We start from the raw sequence: 22,006 nt of genomic DNA, 5'->3' as shown, positions 1-22,006 counted from the left end.
TCAGACAATTTAATGCCTGTGGATTGACGTCATATCTTCCTGTGTGAACGGGGAGATGTGCAGCCAACCTATGACAGCAGTATGAGGACAAATGATCATTTGTCCCCATAGTGCAGATTATATGTCCATGTAATCATAATGAATGAGCACCGAATGTCAGGCTCATTATTGGGCAGCACTTGTTGCATGGGCAAATGATCTTCCTGTGTAACAGGGCTTTTTTAGTGCCCAATTCATTAGCATACAATCTGATCCCTCAGGTTTGACACTTGCTTTAGGTGAATTTATCAGGATAATAGGAGAATAAAATGTATGTATAAGAAGACAGTAATCCAGCGTTAAAGTGGTTTTCCAGAAATTTTATGTTGCCAGATTATTCCTACCGGTAGTATAGGTCATTGATATCAAATTAATTGGGTCAAATCTGCTGATTTTCGAGGCCTTCATTGTTTTGCAAGCACAGCTCCATATGCTTTGAATAGCTGTGCCATGACAAATTACCTTGCACTCCGAAGCTGATCCTGTACAGACTAATTAAAGGGTTCTTTGCTTAGAAGAAAGCATACTAAGGGGTGTTATTCCTGCAATACACTACTAGTGGCAACATAGTCTGCCATAAATAGGGGGCGAGCACTTAGGGCTTATTCACAAAGGTGCATGCAATATTGGTCTGTGAAAAAGGCATAGTTCTAACAGCATGTATATGTGCATTTTTGGCATCTGTATGCCCATAATGCATCCAGATTTAGGGCTTATACAGACAAACGTGACACACTGTGATTATACACTCAGGAAATTCCAGCACAAATAACAGAGAATAGAGCCCATTGATTTAATCTTTCTTTTGTGCCCATTTTCACAAGTGCAAAAACACACACATCATTCTTTGCAAGTATGCACTATATGCAGCACATACCTGCAATCACTTACACCTCGTTAGGAAAATTAGCCTTTTAAAATCAGGGTGGGGAGATTTCCCTGCCCACTTGAAGGAGAAGTGTCTGCGCAAATACGCTCCATATTTGCACGGGCACGAGTGTTAGGTACACTTGTTCAATGGGCAAAAAATTGTGCAGGAGCAAGTGTATTAAGTTACATGCTCATCTGTTGAAGCCCTGAGTCCATAAAATATATGGACAGAAAATACTCCCATGTGAATGGGCCCTTTCAGGGTGTATTCACAAAAGGTGAATGCATTGTACATCAGGGGGAAAAAGTGACCATTTTCCCTGCAATTTCCATATGTCGACAATGCATTTTTTAGATAAAAACTAAATCTTTACATCAGATTTGCGTGTTTTATATGTGCATGAAAAAAAAGATAAAATCGCATGTCATTCCAATATTAAAAATGCATTGTACTTGCATGCAAATCGCATGGCATGCAATGTTTTTTTTTTCATGCTTCCATAGAAAATAATGGCCAACTTTTGAAGATGAATCGCACAACAATAGGATATGCAGCAACATTTCAAACTCAAGACTGTCGGACCAAGAAAAGGAGGAGGAAAAAATGCTTGTGTGGATTAATGGTTCTTTTCCTATGCAAGTCTGTCCATTTTACAATGCAACAGAACTCGCTTGGGAAATTGCCTGAGTAAATATACCCTGAGGCTACTTTCAGATGAGCGTATTCTAGTTCTGTATTTGGTTTGTGTTTTGTGGACCATAATCCAAAATTACGTAATATAAATCTATGTATCTGTTCACATGGCAGTATAGATCATGACTATTTTGAAAAACACCGCATGACCTGTTTTTGTGTGTTTGCCTCCATATTGCTATTATTTTCTATTGGGCAGATACTGATCAGTATTTGCCCAGAGGTAAATAAAATATAGGAGGCAAAACCAGATGACCGTTTGTAATGTCATCTGCAGCACGTCCCTTTATCTGTATTACCAATGTGTTACAATACACTTCTCTGAAACTGGCAGTGATACAAACAGTGGAATATTTGTAAACATTTGTCTTCACATAGAGATACATGAATAAGGGTCACCTACCTTCCTGGAGAGTAGTGGCAGGAGCACATACCAGCACAGGAGTCCTGCAGCCACCACCCCAATCACAATACCCAGCACCACAGCAGTGGCCAGCAGCCCGGGGACCACCTGGAGGGAGTCCACTGAGAAGGTCAGCACTACATCAGAGGAGCAACTACTACTTGCCATGGCTGTAAGTGTAGCTCAGGATACATGTATAGAGTTCTTGGACATGTTCCAGTGTTGTCATACGTATACAAGAGGCTGCTGTGACCCCAAATGCACAGCCGGAAGGTAAAAATGTAAAGTTTTCAGCTCAAGAAAAGTTTCCATGGAAGTTTTGCTGTGAGACCTCACTACAAATCCCATAATGCAAAGAACACAGAAGAGGAAGGAGAAGGCTCACATTACTGCTCCCACCACCAATCTCAGCCAGGAGGAGGGATCTCACATTCCTAAATCTGACTTTTTTCACAGTTGTATCCCAAAGTCCTTCCTCTCCCCCTGGAAGTGCTCAGTTTTTTGCACAACAATGTAACGAGTTCCGTGCAACTTGCAACATTGTATCAACTACTTTATCACCGCTGAAGAGCTGAGCAAACGGAGCCACCACCATGAAGATGCCAAGCAGGGCTGACTGGATGCCAAGCTGATACCCCCAAATTGTATTTATTATACAAATACCTTTTATATCATGGAAGATGTCATCTATGTGTGGATGACAGCACATTTCAGGGGGCACCCATATGTGGCACTGGCCATCCTGGTTTTATATGTGACTTCTCTGCACTCTGCCTTCTCCATGATGCCTGGCACCTCCAGTGAGAAGACTAAAGTGTATGAAAGAAGCTCTGAGGACTCCAAAGTCCATATGAATGCTAGATCACCCTGTGCCATTTCTAATTGTCAGCTTCTGGACCAAAACTCTGGAGATAGCTTGATGGTTCAGGTAAGAAGCCATTGACCGTAATGTATGCAGTGATGTATCCATTGTGTGAAAGGGATAGCTAGCTGGTGTCTGATGGGCGAGAAACTTGAGCAAGTTCTGTCCAATGCCATATGGATGGAACTTGCAGAGGAAAAGAACCTATTATTTTCAATAGGTTTACATACATGGGCAATTACTTTCTCAGAATGAGAGTCCAAGATAGGAAAATCGCAGCATGTTCAATTTTGGGGTGATTCTTGTTCAAGTATGACCAATTATTTCATATAGGTGTTTGAAAAACTCGCATCACACTCGCATGCCATGCGATTTGCATATATGTGCAATGCATTTTTTTTTCATTTAAATGCCATATTTACATAGGTAATTTCCTTGCACGATTCCTGTCTGATTGTGATATGGATGGAACTCACATGAGAAAAGTGATAGAAAAATCGCTTCATGTCCTATTTTTTTGTGCACCCATTTATTCCTATGCTTGCGTGAAAAAAAACTGTATCACACTCACATGTAAACGTGATTTGTATGCAAATGTGATGCGTTTTTTGATTTTCACTAATAAACAATGTGTGGTTGCAGGAAAATTGCATGTACAGAGATGAGATGTGAGGTTGGAAAGCTCGCTATAACATCATGTATTTTTGTTAGCCATTAAAAGGTATCATATCTACAAGATTACTTAGTTTCCCTTGCTGGGAACAATCACATTTTCTCACAAAATATATTGTACTTGCAGGAATAATCGCAGGTTTATAAGGGCTAAAACAGACTGGCACATTTGCATATACGCTCACTGCCACAGAGTGTATTAGCACATGAACCAGTGTTTGGGGGTTATTTGGCTATCCAAATTCCACACTATTGCACGCAAGTTTGAAAAACTATCACTGAGGCTAAGGATTGCTCATGTGATTGCATGCCAGGAGGCAAGTGGAGAGCAAAACAGCACAGACTGCGCCAGTGGGGAAGTGAGAGGTGAGGTAATATCTTTTTTTAATTTAACATTTCCTGTTAGATTACTTGGGGGTCTTGGGCCATTGCCCAGTTTGCCCCCCTCCTAACGCCAGCCCTGTCTGTATGACAGCTCTATAAAACTTCTACAACGTAATGATTTCGTAAAAGGGTTTTCCAGTCAAATACCATTGATGACCTCAGGATAGGTTGTTAATAGTTGACCGGCTGGGATCTGCCGCTCAGGCTGTTCAAACACCCACTATCAACACCACAACACAGGGAACGGAGTGGAAGCAGATCTTTCTGACCCCTGTATAGTGGGCAGCATCGGTAATTGAAGGTGTAGCTCCCATTAAAATCAGACCGCTGCTCCTGCAATTACCAGTACCAGGCAGCCATAGGTCAGCGCTATGTGCTTCTGCTGCGTACCCTGTGTTGTGGCGCTGACTGCGGGGGCCTGAACAGCTGATCCACTGGGGTCCCAAGTAACAGAGCTCAGCCAATCAACTAGTGATGACCTATCCTGAGAATAGTATTTGTCCGGAAAATCCTTCAGAGGACGTATCAGCCCCCGGAAGGATTATTTGTAATCCAGCGCCTCTGCCTTTGATTGATGTGGAGGACATCTACGTCATCCACAGACCAGTGAAGATGCCCAGAGAAAGCAGGTCGCCAGCAGCACAAATTGTATATCCCTCCAGGGGTTGGGCATAGATTATGCAGTAGCCAAAGAGACAGGTGATTGAATCCACCAAAGGCCAACATGGCCGAAACGTTGCCTGTTTTTCTGTGATGGGGGAATAAAACTTTGGATATCAATTTGCACCCTGGATGCTGCCGAAGTCTTTCTTATTGCGACCAGTGAAGATGCCGATGTCCTGGATGTGAGAGCAGGACCAGCACATGCAGACGCATCAGGCTCCTCTGCACATACGCCAGTCTCACCCTGACTCTAGGGAAACTGGCATCTTCACTGGCCTGTGGATGTCATGGGTACATTAAACCTCGTACACTAGAATGGGAGCCCTCTTATGGTTCCGTACAAAGCAGAACTGTAATATGGCCACATGCACTTCATGCCCTGAGTGTCTGATATCCTAAAGTAAACAAGTTGCACCCTATTAATTCAGTAATGCAGGCAACGCTGATTTACTAGCCCAGAACTGTAAATCTGCAAATAGTGAACTCGTCTGGTATAAGGAACACGTTTGTTTCATATCAATGATTCCCGGTCTGACTTGAGCTCTGAAATCTCCATATTCATTATTTGTGATTTAATATTCAATTCAATCAGTAATAACTTGTGAAATTAGTTTTCAGGTCTGGGGAAATGACTCCTGCTTTGGGAATTATTGCTGTATGAATGTCTTGCTGGATATAAGCTTATAACAATACTGGCTTTATTATATATGCTAAGATTTTATCTGCTGTAATTGCAAATCAGTTTCCTGACCTAGTCTGCAAAGGTATCAATCGCTACGTTAAATTAGGAAATATTAGTCGGGGAAGATGGTTTGGATTGTGTTAATTAAGGTCCGCAATTTACATACTAAGATACTGTATGGTCGGTACGGATGGAGTTTGGTGTGCAGCATTTACCAGTTCAGGAATAGTGATGAGCGAGTATACTCGCTAAGGGCAATTGCTCGAGCGAGCATTGCCCTTAGCGAGTACCTGCCCGCTCGAGACAAAAAGTTCGGGTGCCGGCGGCCAGGGAGCTGCGTGGGAGAGCGGGGAGGAACGGAGGGGAGATCTCTCTCTCCCCCCCACTCCCCCCTGCTGACTGCCGCTACTCACCGCTCCCCCGCGCCGGCACCCAAACTTTTTGTCTCGAGCGGGCAGGTACTCGCTAAGGGCAATGCTCGCTCGAGCAATTGCCCTTAGCGAGTATACTTGCTCACCTCTATTCAGGAACCTTAAAATAAGACTGCACTCTTACTGGAATGGACTGGCTATCTCTTGTACTGGCTGAGAATCAAACGGGAGGTGGTGAATTCTCCTTCAATGGAAATGTTCAAGCAAAGGCTGGACAAATATCTGTCTGGGATGATTTAGTGAATCCTGCACTGAGCAGGGGTTTGGACCAGATGACCCTAGAGGTCCCTTCCAACTTTACCATTCTATGATTTTACAACCTATAGATCTATTGCCATTTGCAATGCCACGAGGATATGCTACATGGATTTGTTGGACCATTGAAAAGGACAATTCTATTGAATCTTTAAACCTTTTTGCCAACTTTTTTAAAAGTTTCTCTTTGCATAGGTTATTACATTCAGCAGCCGCTTGCACAGATGAAACTAGGGCTGCATGATCACATCAGAATCCGTTGCTTGTTCTAGTTTTCTCCATAATATCATAATAGGCAGGAACACAGTATTTGCTTGACCCACTAGAGTACTAGTAGATTCTATGGTGGGCCCACACTTTGTAATGAGCTTGAAACAGAGCAGCAAACTACAACTCCATTTGGAGGTGACTTGGAGCAATCAATTATCACTGGGGTTTATTTCTTATGAGATGATCCCAAATAACCTATTAGGGTGCTTTTACATGGGATGATCTCTTGGCCTACAGATGCCCACCAGGCTGTCTCAACGATAATCGTTACTGTGCTTTTACACAGGAACAAGCATTGCTAATGAATGGAGGCGGAGCGGCCGGGGATCATTCCGGTCCACTCGCCTCCATTCACAGTAAAGAGGTGAACAAACTAGAAGTAAAAAGACTTCCTGTTCGTCGTTCAGTCGGTGCATGCATTTACACTGGACGATAAGCGTTCTGTGTAAAAGCACCTTTAGATCTTATTGATGATGTATCCTGTGTATACAAGCATAGCAATAAACATTACAAAGTGATTATAAGTGGATGTGTACGTGCTCTGTATAGATGGAGGACGGGCCCTCAGAATTATTTCATGTCCTCAAGATAGGTCATTAATAGATAATCATCAGGGCTCTGCATCCCTGATGATCAGCCGATCTCTGGGTCAACTCTCGGGATTGACAGCACTAGAAGCAGATAGCTTTGTCAACATTGCAGGGGCCTGATTAGGTTTTTCAGGCACAACTTCCATTGATTTTAACCAGGCTAAATTGGGCTACTACAATACAGACAGTGCTATCTGATTCCAGTGCTGTCCGTACTGACAGCAGGCCCAACGACCATCTCCCCAGTGAGAATTCCCAGTCGTGGCCCCCCACGATCAACTATTGATGACCTCTCCTGAAGATAACTCCTCAATAATAAAAGTCTCGGAAAACTCTTTTATATAACCTCCACTTTGCCACCTTCTATCAGGGTTATGGCAGTCACAGCGAGCATACATTAGCGCCTGGCTCTTCCTAAGCCTGCATTGACCCTTGCACCTCCCCCCAGAAGCAGACAGCTAGGAAACTATGACTTCTGCTGCCCAGTGATAATGCCAGGGCATGGGTGCTAGCTTAGTATATACTTAAACACAAGGAGATGCCTCAGATAGTGCAGGAGCACTATACAACACCGTGTATACATATTCCATTATAACATATAGATAGTATTTGCAAATATACAACATACATGCATGCCATTTATTGCAGAACAGCAATAAGCAGTTTCTTAAACAAGAATTACCACCAGTCTTACGTAATGGGGAGTATAATGCTTAACTCCTTCCATTTGGCGAAACTGTGCAGGACCTCCTCCTCCAGGGGTTCCACAGCAGTCACAGGACCTCAATGGCACTCATGTTTTAAGTTTTGTTACGCTCCTGAACTCGTCCTTGTCACGGCTCGCCAGGCATGTCGAATCAAGCCCTGGGTGACAACATAGCATCAGCTCCGGCTTATGGGATCTATACACCAGCGCATGCTCAGTATCATTTAGGTGTTGGACGCCAACGTGAGCACTTCTCTGCTGGTGTGTGGATGGATTGGTCATCTGGCAGGCGTGTATCTCAGCTGACCAATCAGCGCCTGTCTGTACACATTTATTCTGGCTCCTCCTCATTGAGGACACTGATTATACTTCTAGTCTGAAGGTGTTTCAGGTCACATAGGCAGCTCCTGTCCTGTTCCACTGAAGAGAGAGGGAGACATTGAACTCCCAACAGCACATAAAAAGGGAGCTCATGCACGGCCGCTACACTCACCGGGATCCAGCACCCCGCCGCCCTGGGAGGAGCCGCACCTACCGCATGGTAACAGTACGATTATATGTATACCAAAATGATGTCCCTATTTTCTGCATCAGGGAAGAGTTCTAATTGAGACAAATCTCACACCTTGGCTCAGGAATAGTTTATTCCTGGGCATGAGCATCTTTACCATATTGATATGACTGGCATGAGTTGCATTTTTCTAAGCATCAATGGATTTCTGTTTGGGAGTATGGTCTAATATTTCACAAATCCAAACCAGTCAGTCACATTTGCTATGCCAAACTGCTGAGCGACCAATACCAGATTAGCTCAAGAGCACGTTGTAGAGAAAGGTTTTATAAAGCAGTAAAATAGCTAAATTTGAGGATTCTCAAGTGTATAGAACTGGCGCCACATTATCACACAAATGCATTCCAATAGTGTGCCATAATTGCCAGTCAACAAGAAAAGATACTTTTTATGCATGTTCCCTAGATTGTGTTTTTATGTTCACAACATAGGTTGCCAATTCCAATACTGGAAACCTATCAGGTAATTGTTGTCCAGAACATCCATGCTGCTTGTGGTCTCATTACATGTAGATTGCGTGTGAGTTGCATGCAAAATGCAACCTCCTGGGATGAGTTCATCAATCCCTTATGTAGCTGTTCCAGGCTGTAGCAGCATGAAGGCCAAAGTACTAACTTGTCGAGTGGTGTATTGAATAATGGATGTAGTCATAGTGGAGTTGCCTTCACTGGGATTCAGTATCTCTGTGATGGCCATGTTTTACCTTTGCTCCAGTTATATTCTTACTGTCTTTTTATTTTACCCTTATAGAGATGGGATAATGGACAAGCGAGGACTGAAGCTTTACCTGCATCTAATAAAGGTTTGTGTTCTCTTATTTCCTCCGTTTTCTCCACTTTTTTGCTTACATCTATGTAAAACCAGCAGGGAATTAGGTCCTTGGGGGTAACATTCTTTCACAGATCATTGCCAGCTATGGCAGCAGACAATCAAGGATTCTTTACAAGGTGCATATATTCAACCCCGGGCCACCTGTTCCACATACAGACATTAAATACTGTTGACTTGCTGAAAAATTAACACATCCTCCAAAAACTGTACTATGCCCATGTATTTTGTGCAGAGTAGTGTTGAGTGAACCAATATCACTATTTCTATTCGAAATTTGCTAAAAGGTTTGTTTCGCACGAACCCGAATTGAGCTTTTAGCAAAGTTTGACCCGAAACGGGGTTCTACTGGTTCAGTTAGCTCCTTAATAGTCATGAACACTGGTGTGAATCACTGTATAAGAGCCATAAAAGCTCTGATAATACCTAATGGATGGAGCATTTCTTAAGGTACTCAAGTGTCATAGCTGCTGCTCCATTTCACTTAAAAAGATTTTACCACAATAGACGTTTGTAACATATGGATTGGATATACCATGCAGTTAGTTCTAAATGAGGGGAGTCTAACCTCTGGAACCCCCACAAATCTATAGTATAGGAGTGCTTGATCTATGAATAGTGGCTACATACACACATCACTCTCCGTTAAAGAGGTAGTCTCATTGACAATAACTGCTTTCAATATATAGGCACTGCAATTAATGGCTGATCAGTTCATGGAAGCAGAGAACCACTGCTAGGTAACATAGAAGACAAATAGAAGTTTTCTAGCAGCTCAATTGGTATAAAAAGTATTTCTTTATTTCAGCATTCTAGTAAAAACATGGATAATAAAACCCAGCAGGAATATTTTAAACGCCTACATGTTTCAAGCAGAAGTTCTTAAGCCATGCCTAAAAGTTTCTGCTTGAAACATGTAGACATTTAAAATGTTCATGCTGGGTTTTTATCCATGTTTTTACTGAAATGCTGAAAAAAAAGAAATCCTTTTGTACCACCAAGTTGCTGGAAAACTTCTATCTCTCTTCCATATCTAATGCATTGGTGATGAAAGTCAATTTTGAAAATATCCCTTTAATGTTTGCAATTCAACCCATTGGTTCTTAGGCCTCAATCTACACGCAAAGAGCATTTTTTCACTTGCAAAAAATCCTCAGTTAACCTGGCACCCAGCTTTCCCAAATTCTTAAATTATAAATCTGACCAGTTATGTAGTGGTCTGAAAGAAAGTTATGTATTCGTACATAATATCACACATTTTCCATGCAGAATGCAGCTACAACTTACTAAATCACGAAACAGGATTTATATACCAACTTGATGGAAGTAGACAGTTCAAGTATATGTATTTACCGCCTGCAGCAACGGGATGCTTGGCTGTGTGATATACTACCGGCCACTGGCTATGAGTGTAGGGAAAGAGCATCATCCTTTGTAATGTTTACTTGTAGAAAGCTATTGCCAAAAATCATAAGAGCTAACTGTCATTTTATACTATTTTATCTCTTTCTATTTAGATAGTTGTGTTTACCCTTTATCTAATCCATACTCCGTCATTGAATTTAGACCATGTCATGTACACTAATAAACCAGCTTGTCGGTATTTACCGTATGGCTGCAGCCATTGATGAGCTAAATCCACTTTGTGTATTAGCGGTTCAAGGCACACACAATAGCGGAAGACTCCATGATGGCTGTTTATACTGATTAGGCAAGAACTTGCAGCAATGTTTGGCATCTTAGAGACCGGCGTTGTTTGACAGGGCGTGTATTAGCTTAAAGGAGATGTCCCGCGCCGAAACGGGTTTTTTTTTTTTTAAACCCCCCCCCCCGTTCGGCGTGAGACAACCCCGATGCAGGGGTTAAAAAAACCACCCGCACAGCGCTTACCTGAATCCCGGCGGTCCGGTGACTTCAATACTTACCGCTGAAGATGGCCGCCGGGATCCTCTATCTTCGTGGACCGCAGCTCTTCTGTGCGGTCCACTGCCGATTCCAGCCTCCTGATTGGCTGGAATCGGCACGTGACGGGGCGGAGCTACACGGAGCTACACGGAGCCCCATAGAGAACAGCAGAAGACCCGGACTGCGCAAGCGCGGCTAATTTGGCCATCGGAGGCCAAAAATTAGTCGGCACCATGGAGACCAGGACGCTAGCAACGGAGCAGGTAAGTAAAAAACTTTTTATAACTTCTGTATGGCTCATAATTAATGCACAATGTATATTACAAAGTGCATTATTATGGCCATACAGAAGTGTATAACCCCACTTGCTGCCTCGGGACATCTCCTTTAAGGTCTGTTGAGGGTTGACCTGCATTAGTAACGGAGAAGGCGACACATTAAACATAGGGTTCTGGAAGCTGTAATTATTGACTTTGCAGGGCTGAAGAAAAACCCACTAATGTTTGTGCACATTTTAGATTTTTTTTTTTAACAGCGGCAAATAATGCTCAATAGGAAGCGGGGAGACGTGGCTTCTCCGCAGCCATTACTCAGCTTGGCTTTGTTAAGTATAATTGAAGGTTCTCTATGTTGCTTTCTGGATTGGCGGCAAAATAAAGACAAGATAATGATAGAGTATGACTGACAGATACTCAATCACTGCGCCTTTATTGCTCTGCTATATCCTGTGCTCAAGTGTGGATGGAAAATATAATATGTGAAACTGTTGTTTTAAGAGGAAATTAGAGCAAAAAGACATTTCCCTAAGACTTTGCGTGATATGATGGTCTCTGACATAGCCGTAAATGAGAAAATGGTTGAATTTAATTATACATAATGTGGATTGGGAGAAACACAAAGGGTTGCCGGTGAAGGATTAGGCTACTCTTAAGGAAACGCGCTTAAAGGGATTGTCCAAGATGCGAAATACGGTCAGTTTTTTTTTCTGAAGCTTTGGTGCTTTGGTCCATTGGCTGGGTTGAGTAGTCACTTGAATGGAGCTAAGCTGTAATGACATGTGGATAAAAGTGGCACTGATTGTGGAAAAATAGCTGAACCTTTTTCCCAATCCTTAGAAGAAACAAGTGTTTAAATACAAAACAGTGCTCCAGGGAATAAAAAACAAAGATAAAAAAGGAAAGGACTCACCTGGTATAAGCGGCCTAACCTCCTGGCAGACCGTCACACCTGTGGTCTACAAAGGCGTATAAATCCAAATAACGCAACCCCTTGTCCCTAGAACATCCCAAGAGGAGAGCGTAATGGAGATAACCCAAGACTTCTGGAAGACTCGGTCATAAGAGCGGAGAGATGTAGAAAACAAAATCAAATCTAGCACTCAAACTGTTGGTTCAAAGATCAGTGGTATGATACATTTGATAGACTTTGAGGTTCTCACTCAGAAGAGGGGTCTGGAAATCGTCAAAAACACCCGCTGGTATCCGGGAATGTCAAACAATGAAGGTAGAACTAGGATTGATCCAGTGATGTAGAATTTCTAATAATGATAAACAGAAAAGGTATATGGAAAGTGCAACGCGTTTCGGAGGTAACGGTCTACTTTCTCAAGCACAGGTTCATTACAGGTGAAATATCTGGTCAGATTTATATAATTTTCTGTCCTCTATTTGGTGGTAACATGGAGGCAGGGTGGCCATGACAACGTTTTTAAGTGAATGCGCGTACTCGTGAATAATCATGGCGGGCATGTGTTCCAGCAAAGATGCGTGAAATCTAAAAATGAAAGCAAATTTACTTGTTTTACCAACCCAGAGGAACCTTGTTTCTATTTCCTGCCAAAAACCCATTAAAATGTCTCTAGCCACTCCGGACAAACCATCTTCTCTGGAGTGGGCTCCATGACAAGTGGGCTATCTGAGTATGTATACCACCATCTTTAAAGATTCGTTACCTACCTGCCAGCATGCCTCAAAGACACCACACACCTTTTGTCTTTAATGGAGAATTTAGTGTGGAAGAAGTCTTTTAGTCTGTCTCTAGATGTAAAATTACTATACACCAACATTCCCCATTCTATGGGCATCAGAGCAGTTAAAGGCTTTTCAGACTAAGACCGACTTATGTTACACCATCAAGAAATTTTCATTTTTGACTGCCTGCACACGACCAGGTTGGATTCCGCATGTGGTAGCCTGTAGCGCAATCCGGCTCTGACCCCGACTTGCAACACCACGTACCTTTGCTTTCTGTACTGTGGATGCTTGCTGTCACTCATGCGCAGTACACATTTTTTTTTTTTTAAATATTAGTTTTTTTCCATGGCATCGCTAGGTGATGAGGCGGGTACCCGCAGCCTATCCACAATGTCAATTGCGGATGGGCTGCGGGTCAGACAGCTTCCATTGACTGCAATGGACGCCATCCGTATGGAGACCGCACAAAACTAGAACATGCTGCGATTTTTAATCCACTCATGGAAATCGCAATTGCTATTCACTCATGTGAGTGGACATGTGAATGTTTCATTTTTTTTAATGGGTGTGGCGTACCACAGACCATCCGTGTGGGTGACGATCGCGGATTCTGTAATCGAAATCAAGTCGTATGCGGGTGGCCTTAAAAGAAATTGATTTTCTATAACAGAGCAATTATTTTGTTTTTAATAACGATTTTTATTTACAGATAAAAGGTACCGCAATGGGGACAAAATTTGCCCCAGGTTACGCAAATTTGTACATGGAGGCATTTGAGGAAAACAATAAGGGACCCACATATCATTTTTTATAAGAGATTTATCGATGATGTTCTAATCATTTGGGATGGCACTATAGCTGATTTTGAAGCATTTGTTGATGTTCCTAATGAAAATCAGTGGGGGTTGGAAGTTCTGGCACATTTGACCCGTCAAGCATTGTGCTTTTAGATTTAGAATTATATATTGCAGATAAAACTATCCACACCAAAACGTACTTTAAGCCTGTTGATTCCAATAGTTATCTCGACTTTTTTAGCTGCTATGCCAAAAAATGGAAATTGAAATCCCATATGGACAGTTCAGGAGAATCAGGAGGAACTGCGCCTCGGATGAGGTTTTTATCAAGCAATCAGATATTTTAAAAGCAACATTTTAGTAAATGGGATCACTCGGAAGAATTAGTTAACTCTTCCTATACAAGAATTTTAACACGGGGTCGTAGTGTATGCCTGCATGCAGGTGCGTAACTAAAGGCTCAGGGGCCCTGATGCAAAATGTGAGCTGCCCCTCCCCCCCCCCTATCTGTTTCTGTACTCGTACCATACCTAAACCATAACTTGAAGCTCCTGGGCCCCAATGCAAAACCTGTAACAGGGCCCCCAACTATAATGCTTTATTCATAGTACTGGGCTCCCTATATGGAGAAGAGAGGCTTTATGGGCCCCCCAAGGCTCCTGGGCCTGGGTGCAACCGCATCCCCTGCACCCTCTATAGTTACGCCCCTGCCTGCATGGATCTACCACTACCAGAGAACATAACTTTGAGGCATTGTTTATCACCCGTATTAATTCACAAGTAAAATCCATCATTTCAAAATACTGGGAAACTTTGAAGGGTGAACCCCTTCCTCACAAATGAGATCCTGGAACAACTAACGGTTATCTTTCAAAGGAATAGAACTTTGAAAATTATTTTGGCCCTGTCTGACATAATGGGGAACTTCACCAATCCCCAGATGTGGGCAATCAGTGTAAAGTACTCATTATATAGAAATAAATAAAATAAAAACACATGTAGTATAATTGATAACAATTAGAGATGAGCGAACACCAAAATGTTCGGGTGTTCGTTATTCGAAACGAACTTCCCGCGATGTTCGAGGGTTCGTTTCGAATAACGAACCCCATTGAAGTCAATGGGCGACCAGAGCATTTTTGTATTTCGCCGATGCTCGCTAAGGTTTTCATGTGTGAAAATCTGGGCAATTCAAGAAAGTGATGGGAATGACACAGAAACGGATAGGGCAGGCGAGGGGCTACATGTTGGGCTGCATCTCAAGTTCACAGGTCCCACTATTAAGCCACAATACCGGCAAGAGTGGGCCCCCCCCCCTCCCAACAACTTTTACTTCTGAAAAGCCCTCATTAGCATGGCATACCTTTGCTAAGCACCACACTAGCTACAACAAAGCACAATCACTGCCTGGATGACACTCCGCTGCCACTTCTCCTGGGTTACATGCTGACCAACCGCCCCCCCTCCCCCCCCACAGCGCACACCAAAGTGTCCCTGCGCAGCCTTCAGCTGCCCTCATGCCACACCACCCTCATGTCTATTTAGAAGTGCATCTGCCATGAGGAGGAACCGCAGGCACACACTGCAGAGGGTTGGCACGGCTAGGCAGCGACCATCTTTAAAAGGGGCGGGGCGATAGCCCACAATGCTGTACAGAAGCAATGAGAAATAGAATCCTGTGCCACCGCCATCAGGAGCTGCACACGTGGGCATAGCAATTGGGAACCTATGTGCCACACACTATTCATTCTGTCAAGGTGTCTGCATGCCCCAGTCAGACTGGTAATATGTACCTTAACAGTAACCGCGTTGGTGGTAATGTGGTGGTGACTGCGGACCTAGTAGCACGGTTGTATTTTGTTGGTTTTCGGAATGCGGCCAGGATTAAGTGGGCCGTGGTGGGGGGATGGTGTTGGGGCTCTCTTGTTGTGTCGGTAAAGGTGAAATTCTTGGACTGCCACCAGACGAACCAATGCAAAGGCATTTGCCAAGAATGTTTTCCCTGTTGGAGGAGGAGGGGGATGTTTTTGAGGCACTACGTGTCCTCTCCACGTGTCCGTGGTTATATGCACCTTAACAGTAACCGCGTTGGTGGGAAATGGCCTCGCCGCCATCATGTCTTTGGGAAGCCTCTGTTTCCACACCCCAGAGACATACCATTAGCAGCGGTATAGGCAGAGCCCAGAATTCTTAACATTTCAGCTGTAGCATTAGGACAGGCCCCACTAACATATCAGTAGCAGCATTATAGGAGGAGCGCAGTCTTCGTTCCATGTCAGCAATAGTAGCACTCAAGACAGGCCCCAGTAACAATTCCGAAGCAGCAGTATAGCGGGAGCGCAGTCTTCGTTCCATGTCAGCAATAGTAGCACTCAAGACAGGCCCCAGTAACAATTCTGAAGCAGCAGTATAGTGGGAGCGCAGTCTTAGTTCCATTTCAGTAGCCTTAGTATAGCCAAGGCCCAAGTTACATTTATGTAGCTAAAGTGTAGGCCAACCCCACACACCTTTCTGTACCATGAGTGCAGGCGAAGAACATACAAATTGCTATGATTACACTGTAGGTGAGGGCCCCAAAAAATTGGTGTACTAATGTACCTCAGTAAAAATTGGCCATGCCCAACCAAGATGGCAGGTGAATCGCTTTGGTTAATGTGGCTTAAGTGGTAACTAGGCCTGGAGGCAGCCCAGTGTAACGAAAAATTGGTTCAAGTTAAAGTTCCAACGCTTTTAAGCGCATTGAAACTTATAAAAATTGTTCAGAAAAATTATTTGAGTGAGCCTTGTGGCCCTAAGAAAAATTGCCCGTTCAGCGTGATTACGTGAGGTTTCAGGAGGAGGAGCAGGAGGAGGAGGAGGAATATTAGACACAGATTGATGAAGCAGAAATGTCCCCGTTTTGGATGGTGAGCGAGAACGTAGCTTCCATCCGCGGGTGCAGCCTACGTATTGCTTACGTATCGCTGCTGTCCGCTGGTGGAGAACAGAAGTCTGGGGAAATCCAGCCTTTGTTCATCTTGATGAGTGTTAGCCTGTTGGCACTGTCGGTTGACAAGCGGCTACGCTTATCTGTGATGATTCCCCCAGCCGCACTAAACACCCTCTCCGACAAGACGCTAGCCGCAGGACAAGCAAGCACCTCCAGGGCATACAGCGCTAGTTCAGGCCACGTGTCCAGCTTCGACACCCAGTAGTTGTAGGGGGCAGAGGCGTCACCGAGGATGGTCGTGCGATCGGCTACGTACTCCCTCACCATCCTTTTACAGTGCTCCCGCCGACTCAGCCTTGACTGGGGAGCGGTGACACAGTCTTGGTGGGGAGCCATAAAGCTGGCCAGGCCCTTAAAGACTGTTGCACTGCCTGGGATGTACATGCTGCTCGATCTCCGCACCTCCCCTGCTACCTTGCCCTCGGTACTGCGCCTTCTGCCACTAGCGCTGTCGGCTGGGAATTTTACCATCAGCTTGTCCGCAAGGGTCCTGTGGTATAGCAACACTCTCGAACCCCTTTCCTCTTCGGGAATGAGAGTGGGCAGGTTCTCCTTATAGCGTGGGTCGAGCAGTGTGTACACCCAGTAATCTGTCGTGGCCAGAATGCGTGCAACGCGAGGGTCACGAGAAAGGCATCCTAACATGAAGTCAGCCATGTGTGCCAGGGTACCTGTACGCAACACATGGCTGTCTTCACTAGGAAGATCACTGCCAGGATCCTCCTCCTCCTCAGGCCATACACGCTGAAAGGATGACAGGCAATCAGCCGGTGTACCGTCAGCAGCGGGCCAAGCTGTCTCTTCCCCCTCCTCCTCATCCTCCTCATGCTCCTCCTCCTCCTCCTGTACGCGCTGAGAAATAGACAGGAGGGTGCCCTGACTATCCAGCGGCATACTGTCTTCCACCGCCCCCGTTTCCGAGCGCAAAGCAGCTGCCTTTATGATTTGCAGGGAATTTCTCAAGATGCATAGCAGAGGAATGGTGACGCTAATGATTGTAGCATCGCCGCTCACCACCTGGGTAGACTCCTCAAAATTACCAAGGACATGGCAGATGTCTGCCAACCAGGCCCACTCTTCTGAAAGGAATTGAGGAGGCTGACTCCCACTGCGCCGCCCATGTTGGAGTTGGTATTCGACTATAGCTCTACGCTGTTCATAGAGCCTGGCCAACATGTGGAGCGTAGAGTTCCACCGTGTGGGCACGTCGCACAGCAGTCGGTGCACTGGCAGCTTAAAGTGATGTTGCAGGGTGCGCAGGGTGGCAGCGTCCGTGTGGGACTTGCAGAAATGTGCGCAGAGCCGGTGCGCCTTTATGAGCAGGTCTGACAAGCGTGGGTAGCTTTTCAGAAAGCGCTGAACCACCAAATTAAAGACGTGGGCCAGGCATGGCACGTGCGTGAGGCTGCCGAGCTGCAGAGCAGCCACCAGGTTACGGCCGTTGTCACACACGACCATGCCCGGTTGGAGGCTCAGCGGCGCAAGCCAGCGGTCGGTCTGCTGTGTCAGACCCTGCAGCAGTTCGTGGGCCGTGTGCCTCTTATCGCCTAAGCTGAGTAGTTTCAGCACGGCCTGCTGACGCTTGCCCACCGCTGTGCTGCCACACCGCACGACACCGACTGCTGGCGACATGCTGCTGCTAACACATCTTGATTGCGAGACAGAGGAGGAGGAGGAGGAGGAGGGTGCTTTAGTGGAGGAAGCATACACCTCCGCAGATACCACCACCGAGCTGGGGCCCGCAATTCTGGGGGTGGGTAGGACGTGAGCGGTCCCAGGCTCTGACTCTGTCCCAGCCTCCACTAAATTCACCCAATGTGCCGTCAGGGAGATGTAGTGGCCCTGCCCGCCTGTGCTTGTCCACGTGTCCGTTGTTAAGTGGACCGTGGCAGTAACCGCGTTGGTGAGGGCGCGTACAATGTTGCGGGAGACGTGGTCGTGCAGGGCTGGGACGGCACATTGGGAAAAGTAGTGGCGACTGGGAACTGAGTAGCGCGGGGCCGCCGCCTCCATGATACTGTTGAAGGACTCCGTTTCCACAACCCTATACGGCAGCATCTCAAGGCTGATGAATTTTGCTATGCGGACGGTTAACGTTTGAGCGTGCGGGTGCGTGGCGGCGTACTTGCGCTTGCGCTCCAAAAGTTGCGCAAGCGACGGCTGAACGGTGCGCTGAACTACACTGCTGGATGGGGCCGAGGACAGCGGAGATGAGGGTGTGGGTGCAGGCCATGAGGCGGAATGCCTGTGTCCTGAGAGGGGGTTGCATCTCAGTGGCAGGTTGGGGCACAGGGGGAGAGGCAGGGGTGCAAACTGGAGGCGCTGAACGGCCTTCGTCCCACCTTGTGGGGTGCTTGGCCATCATATGTCTGCGCATGGTGGTGGTGGTGAGGCTGTTGGTGTTGGCTCCCCAGCTGAGCCTTGCGCAACAAAGGTTGCACACCACTGTTCGTCGGTCGTCAGGCGTCTCTGTGAAAAACTGCCAGACCTTAGAGCACCTCGGCCTCTGCAGGGTGGCATGGCGCGAGGGGGCGCTTTGGGAAACAGTTGGTGGATTATTCGGTCTGGCCCTGCCTCTACCCCTGGCCACCGCACTGCCTCTTGCAACCTGCCCTGCTGATGCCCTTGACTCCCCCTCTGAAGACCTGTCCTCCTGAGTAAGCGTTGCACACCAGGTGGGGTCAGTCACCTCATCGTCCTGCTGCTCTTCCTCCGATTCCTCTGTGCGCTGCTCCCTTGGACTTACTGCCCTTACTACTACCTCACTGCAAGACAACTGTGTCTGATCGTCATCGTCCTCCTCACCCACAGAAAGTTGTTGAGACAGTTGGCAGAAGTCCCCAGCCTCTTCCCCCGGACCCCGGGAACTTTCGAATGGTTGGGCATCAGTGACGATAAACTCCTCTGGTGGGAGAGGAACCGCTGCTGCCCAATCTAAGCAGGGGCCCGAGAACAGTTCCTGGGAGTGTTCCCGCTCCTGAGCAGGTGTCATTGTAGTGGAGTGAGGAGGCTGGGAGGAAGGAGGAGCAGCAGACAGAGGATTCGGATTTGCAGCAGTGGACGGCGCAGAACTGCGGGTTGACGATAGGTTGCTCGAAGCACTTTCTGCCATCCAGGACAGGACCTGCTCACACTGCTCATTTTCTAATAACCGTCTCCCGCGTGGACCCATTAATTGGGCGATGAATGTGGGGACGCCAGAAACGTGCCTCTCTCCTAATCGCGCAGCAGTCGGCTGCGACACACCGGGATCAGGAGCTCGGCCTGTGCCCACACCCTGACTTGGCCCTCCGCGTCCTCGGCCGCGTCCACGTCCTCTAGGCCTACCCCTACCCCTCAGCATGCTGTATTACCAGTGATTTGATTTCACAGGCAGGAAATAAATTGGCGCAAGACTGCAGGCCAAATATAATTTTTTCCCTTTCTTGAAAACGAAAGGCCCCACTGCCTCTAGTGAATGAATAATCTAAGTTTAATAACTGTGCTGTGGCCCTGCTAATGTGTCACAGAACGTGAGGGTAGCAGAGTTATTATAACTCTGGCAGAGCAGGTATTTTTTTCCCAATTAAGGAAAGCAAATGGCGAAGCCAGCAGTAAAACGTAGCTGGGTGCGTCTGATTTTTAAACGTTGCACACGCAGCCGACACGTACACACAGCCCTTAGGACGGACAGAGGCAGGACAAATAGATTTTTTTTCAGTTTTTTTCCACCAAAAGGCAGCACTGCGTATATTCAATGAACATGAGAAGTTTAATAACTGTGCTGTGGCCCTGCTAATGTGTCACAGAACGTGAGGGTAGCAGAGTTATTATAACTCTGGCAGAGCAGGTATTTTTTTCCCAATTAAGGAAAGCAAATGGCGAAGCCAGGAGTAAAACGTAGCTGGGTGCGTCTGATTTTTAAACGTTGCACACGCAGCCGACACGTGTCCACAGCCCTTAGGACGGACAGAGGCAGGTCAAATAGAATTTTTTTCACTTGTTTTACAAGCAAAAGGCCGCACTGCGTATATTCAATGAATAATAACTGTGTTGTGGCCCTGCCTACACAATTCTTTCCCTGCAGTATCAATGGAGGGTGCAATGCTCTGCAGAGGCGATTTTGAGAAGAAAAAAAATATGCAGCACAGCTAACAGCAGCCAGCACAGTACTGCACACGGTTAAATATGGCCCTAGAAAGGACCGTTGAGGTTCTTGAAGGCTACACTCACTCCTAACACTCTCCCTGCCTATGCAACACTTCTGTCCCTAATGCCGGGTGCAACGCTCTGCAGAGCCGATTTTGAGGGGAAAAAAAATTGCCACTGCTAACAGCAGCCAACACACAGCTATCAGTGGCCCTAATAAGGACCTTTGGGGGGTCTTGAAGCCTACACTAACTACCAATTCTTTCCCTACAGCAGCTCCGGTACAAACAGCACTGTCCCTCATCTAACTCACACGGCATCTGAGGCGAGCCGCGGGAGGGGCCGACTTTTATATTAGGCGGACACCTGATCTCCCCAGCCACTCCCTGCAGGGGGGTGGTATAGGGCTTGAACGTCACAGGGGGAAGTTGTAATGCCTTCCCTGTCTTTCAATTGGCCAGAAAAGCGCGCTAACGTCTCAGGGAAGGAAGTGAAAGTAACCCGAACACCGCATGGTGTTCGTTACGAATAACGAACATCCCGAACACCCTAATATCCGCACGGATATCAAGTTCGGACGAACACGTTCGCTCATCTCTAATAACAATATAACATTTTTGTTTAAATAGTCAAATAGTTTCAATTAATTTATTAAGTCCATTGATATACTGGACCAGTTCCCGGTCCCCAGGCTGGAGAAAGGCTGCAGCTGTCCTGTTGCATTCTGTATCTAGCGCTTTTCCGCTAGCGCTCCCATGTGAGCACCTTTGCTCTAAATATTTAATCTTCTATTTTGGTGATGTCTATGGAAGCGCTCTTTTCTTATTTATTTTTAAGCTGGCTACATAGATGAGGATTCCGAACAAGGGATCTCAGTCTAATAGTTCAGAATATCCTATTACAGTGTATGGAAATATGTTTTTCTAAACTAGATATCCTGCGTATGTTACACAGACAACCCATTGATTTCTATAAGTACTGCTTAATGCTTCATTTGCCCTGTGGTGGCGCAGCACGGATATTTAGAGACCTTGATCAGAAGCTCCCTGTGATCAGCTCATCATCAGGGAACCCTTCTAACAAAAAAGAGCTTGTCCGAAGCGGAACATCTCTTTGCAGACAGTAAAGGTAAATAAAGTCTTGGGGTGCATTAAAAGAGGTATAGGGGCGAAGGACGAGAACATTATCCTCCCACTATATAAGGCACTTGTCAGGCCTCACATGGAATACTGTGTACAGTGCTGGACACCGATGCTCAGGAAGGATGTTGCAGTGCTGGAGGGGTTTCAAAGAA

The 22,006-nt window shown here is 45.9% G+C and overlaps 2 protein-coding genes across 2 annotated transcripts in view; one reads left to right on the top strand and one right to left on the bottom strand.

Moving 5' to 3' along the window:
* The window catches only part of EVC (EvC ciliary complex subunit 1), an 86,053-nt gene extending 83,718 nt beyond the window's left edge, over positions 1-2,335 (bottom strand). The window contains exon 1 of the mRNA XM_066573294.1: positions 2,007-2,335. Coding sequence (XP_066429391.1) covers positions 2,007-2,174 — 168 coding nt within the window. The 5' untranslated portion in view covers positions 2,175-2,335. The remainder of the gene's footprint in view (positions 1-2,006) is intronic.
* A 144-nt stretch (positions 2,336-2,479) lies between these two features.
* EVC2 (EvC ciliary complex subunit 2) overlaps positions 2,480-22,006 on the top strand; it is a 127,608-nt gene continuing 108,081 nt past the window's right edge. The window contains exons 1-2 of the mRNA XM_066573293.1: positions 2,480-2,934; positions 8,843-8,894. Coding sequence (XP_066429390.1) covers positions 2,680-2,934; positions 8,843-8,894 — 307 coding nt within the window. The 5' untranslated portion in view covers positions 2,480-2,679. The remainder of the gene's footprint in view (positions 2,935-8,842; positions 8,895-22,006) is intronic.

This window comes from Eleutherodactylus coqui, chromosome 7 (assembly GCF_035609145.1).
Source record: "Eleutherodactylus coqui strain aEleCoq1 chromosome 7, aEleCoq1.hap1, whole genome shotgun sequence".
In the NCBI taxonomy this organism is placed as follows: domain Eukaryota; kingdom Metazoa; phylum Chordata; class Amphibia; order Anura; family Eleutherodactylidae; genus Eleutherodactylus; species Eleutherodactylus coqui.
This window is presented reverse-complemented; position numbering and strand designations above follow the sequence as displayed.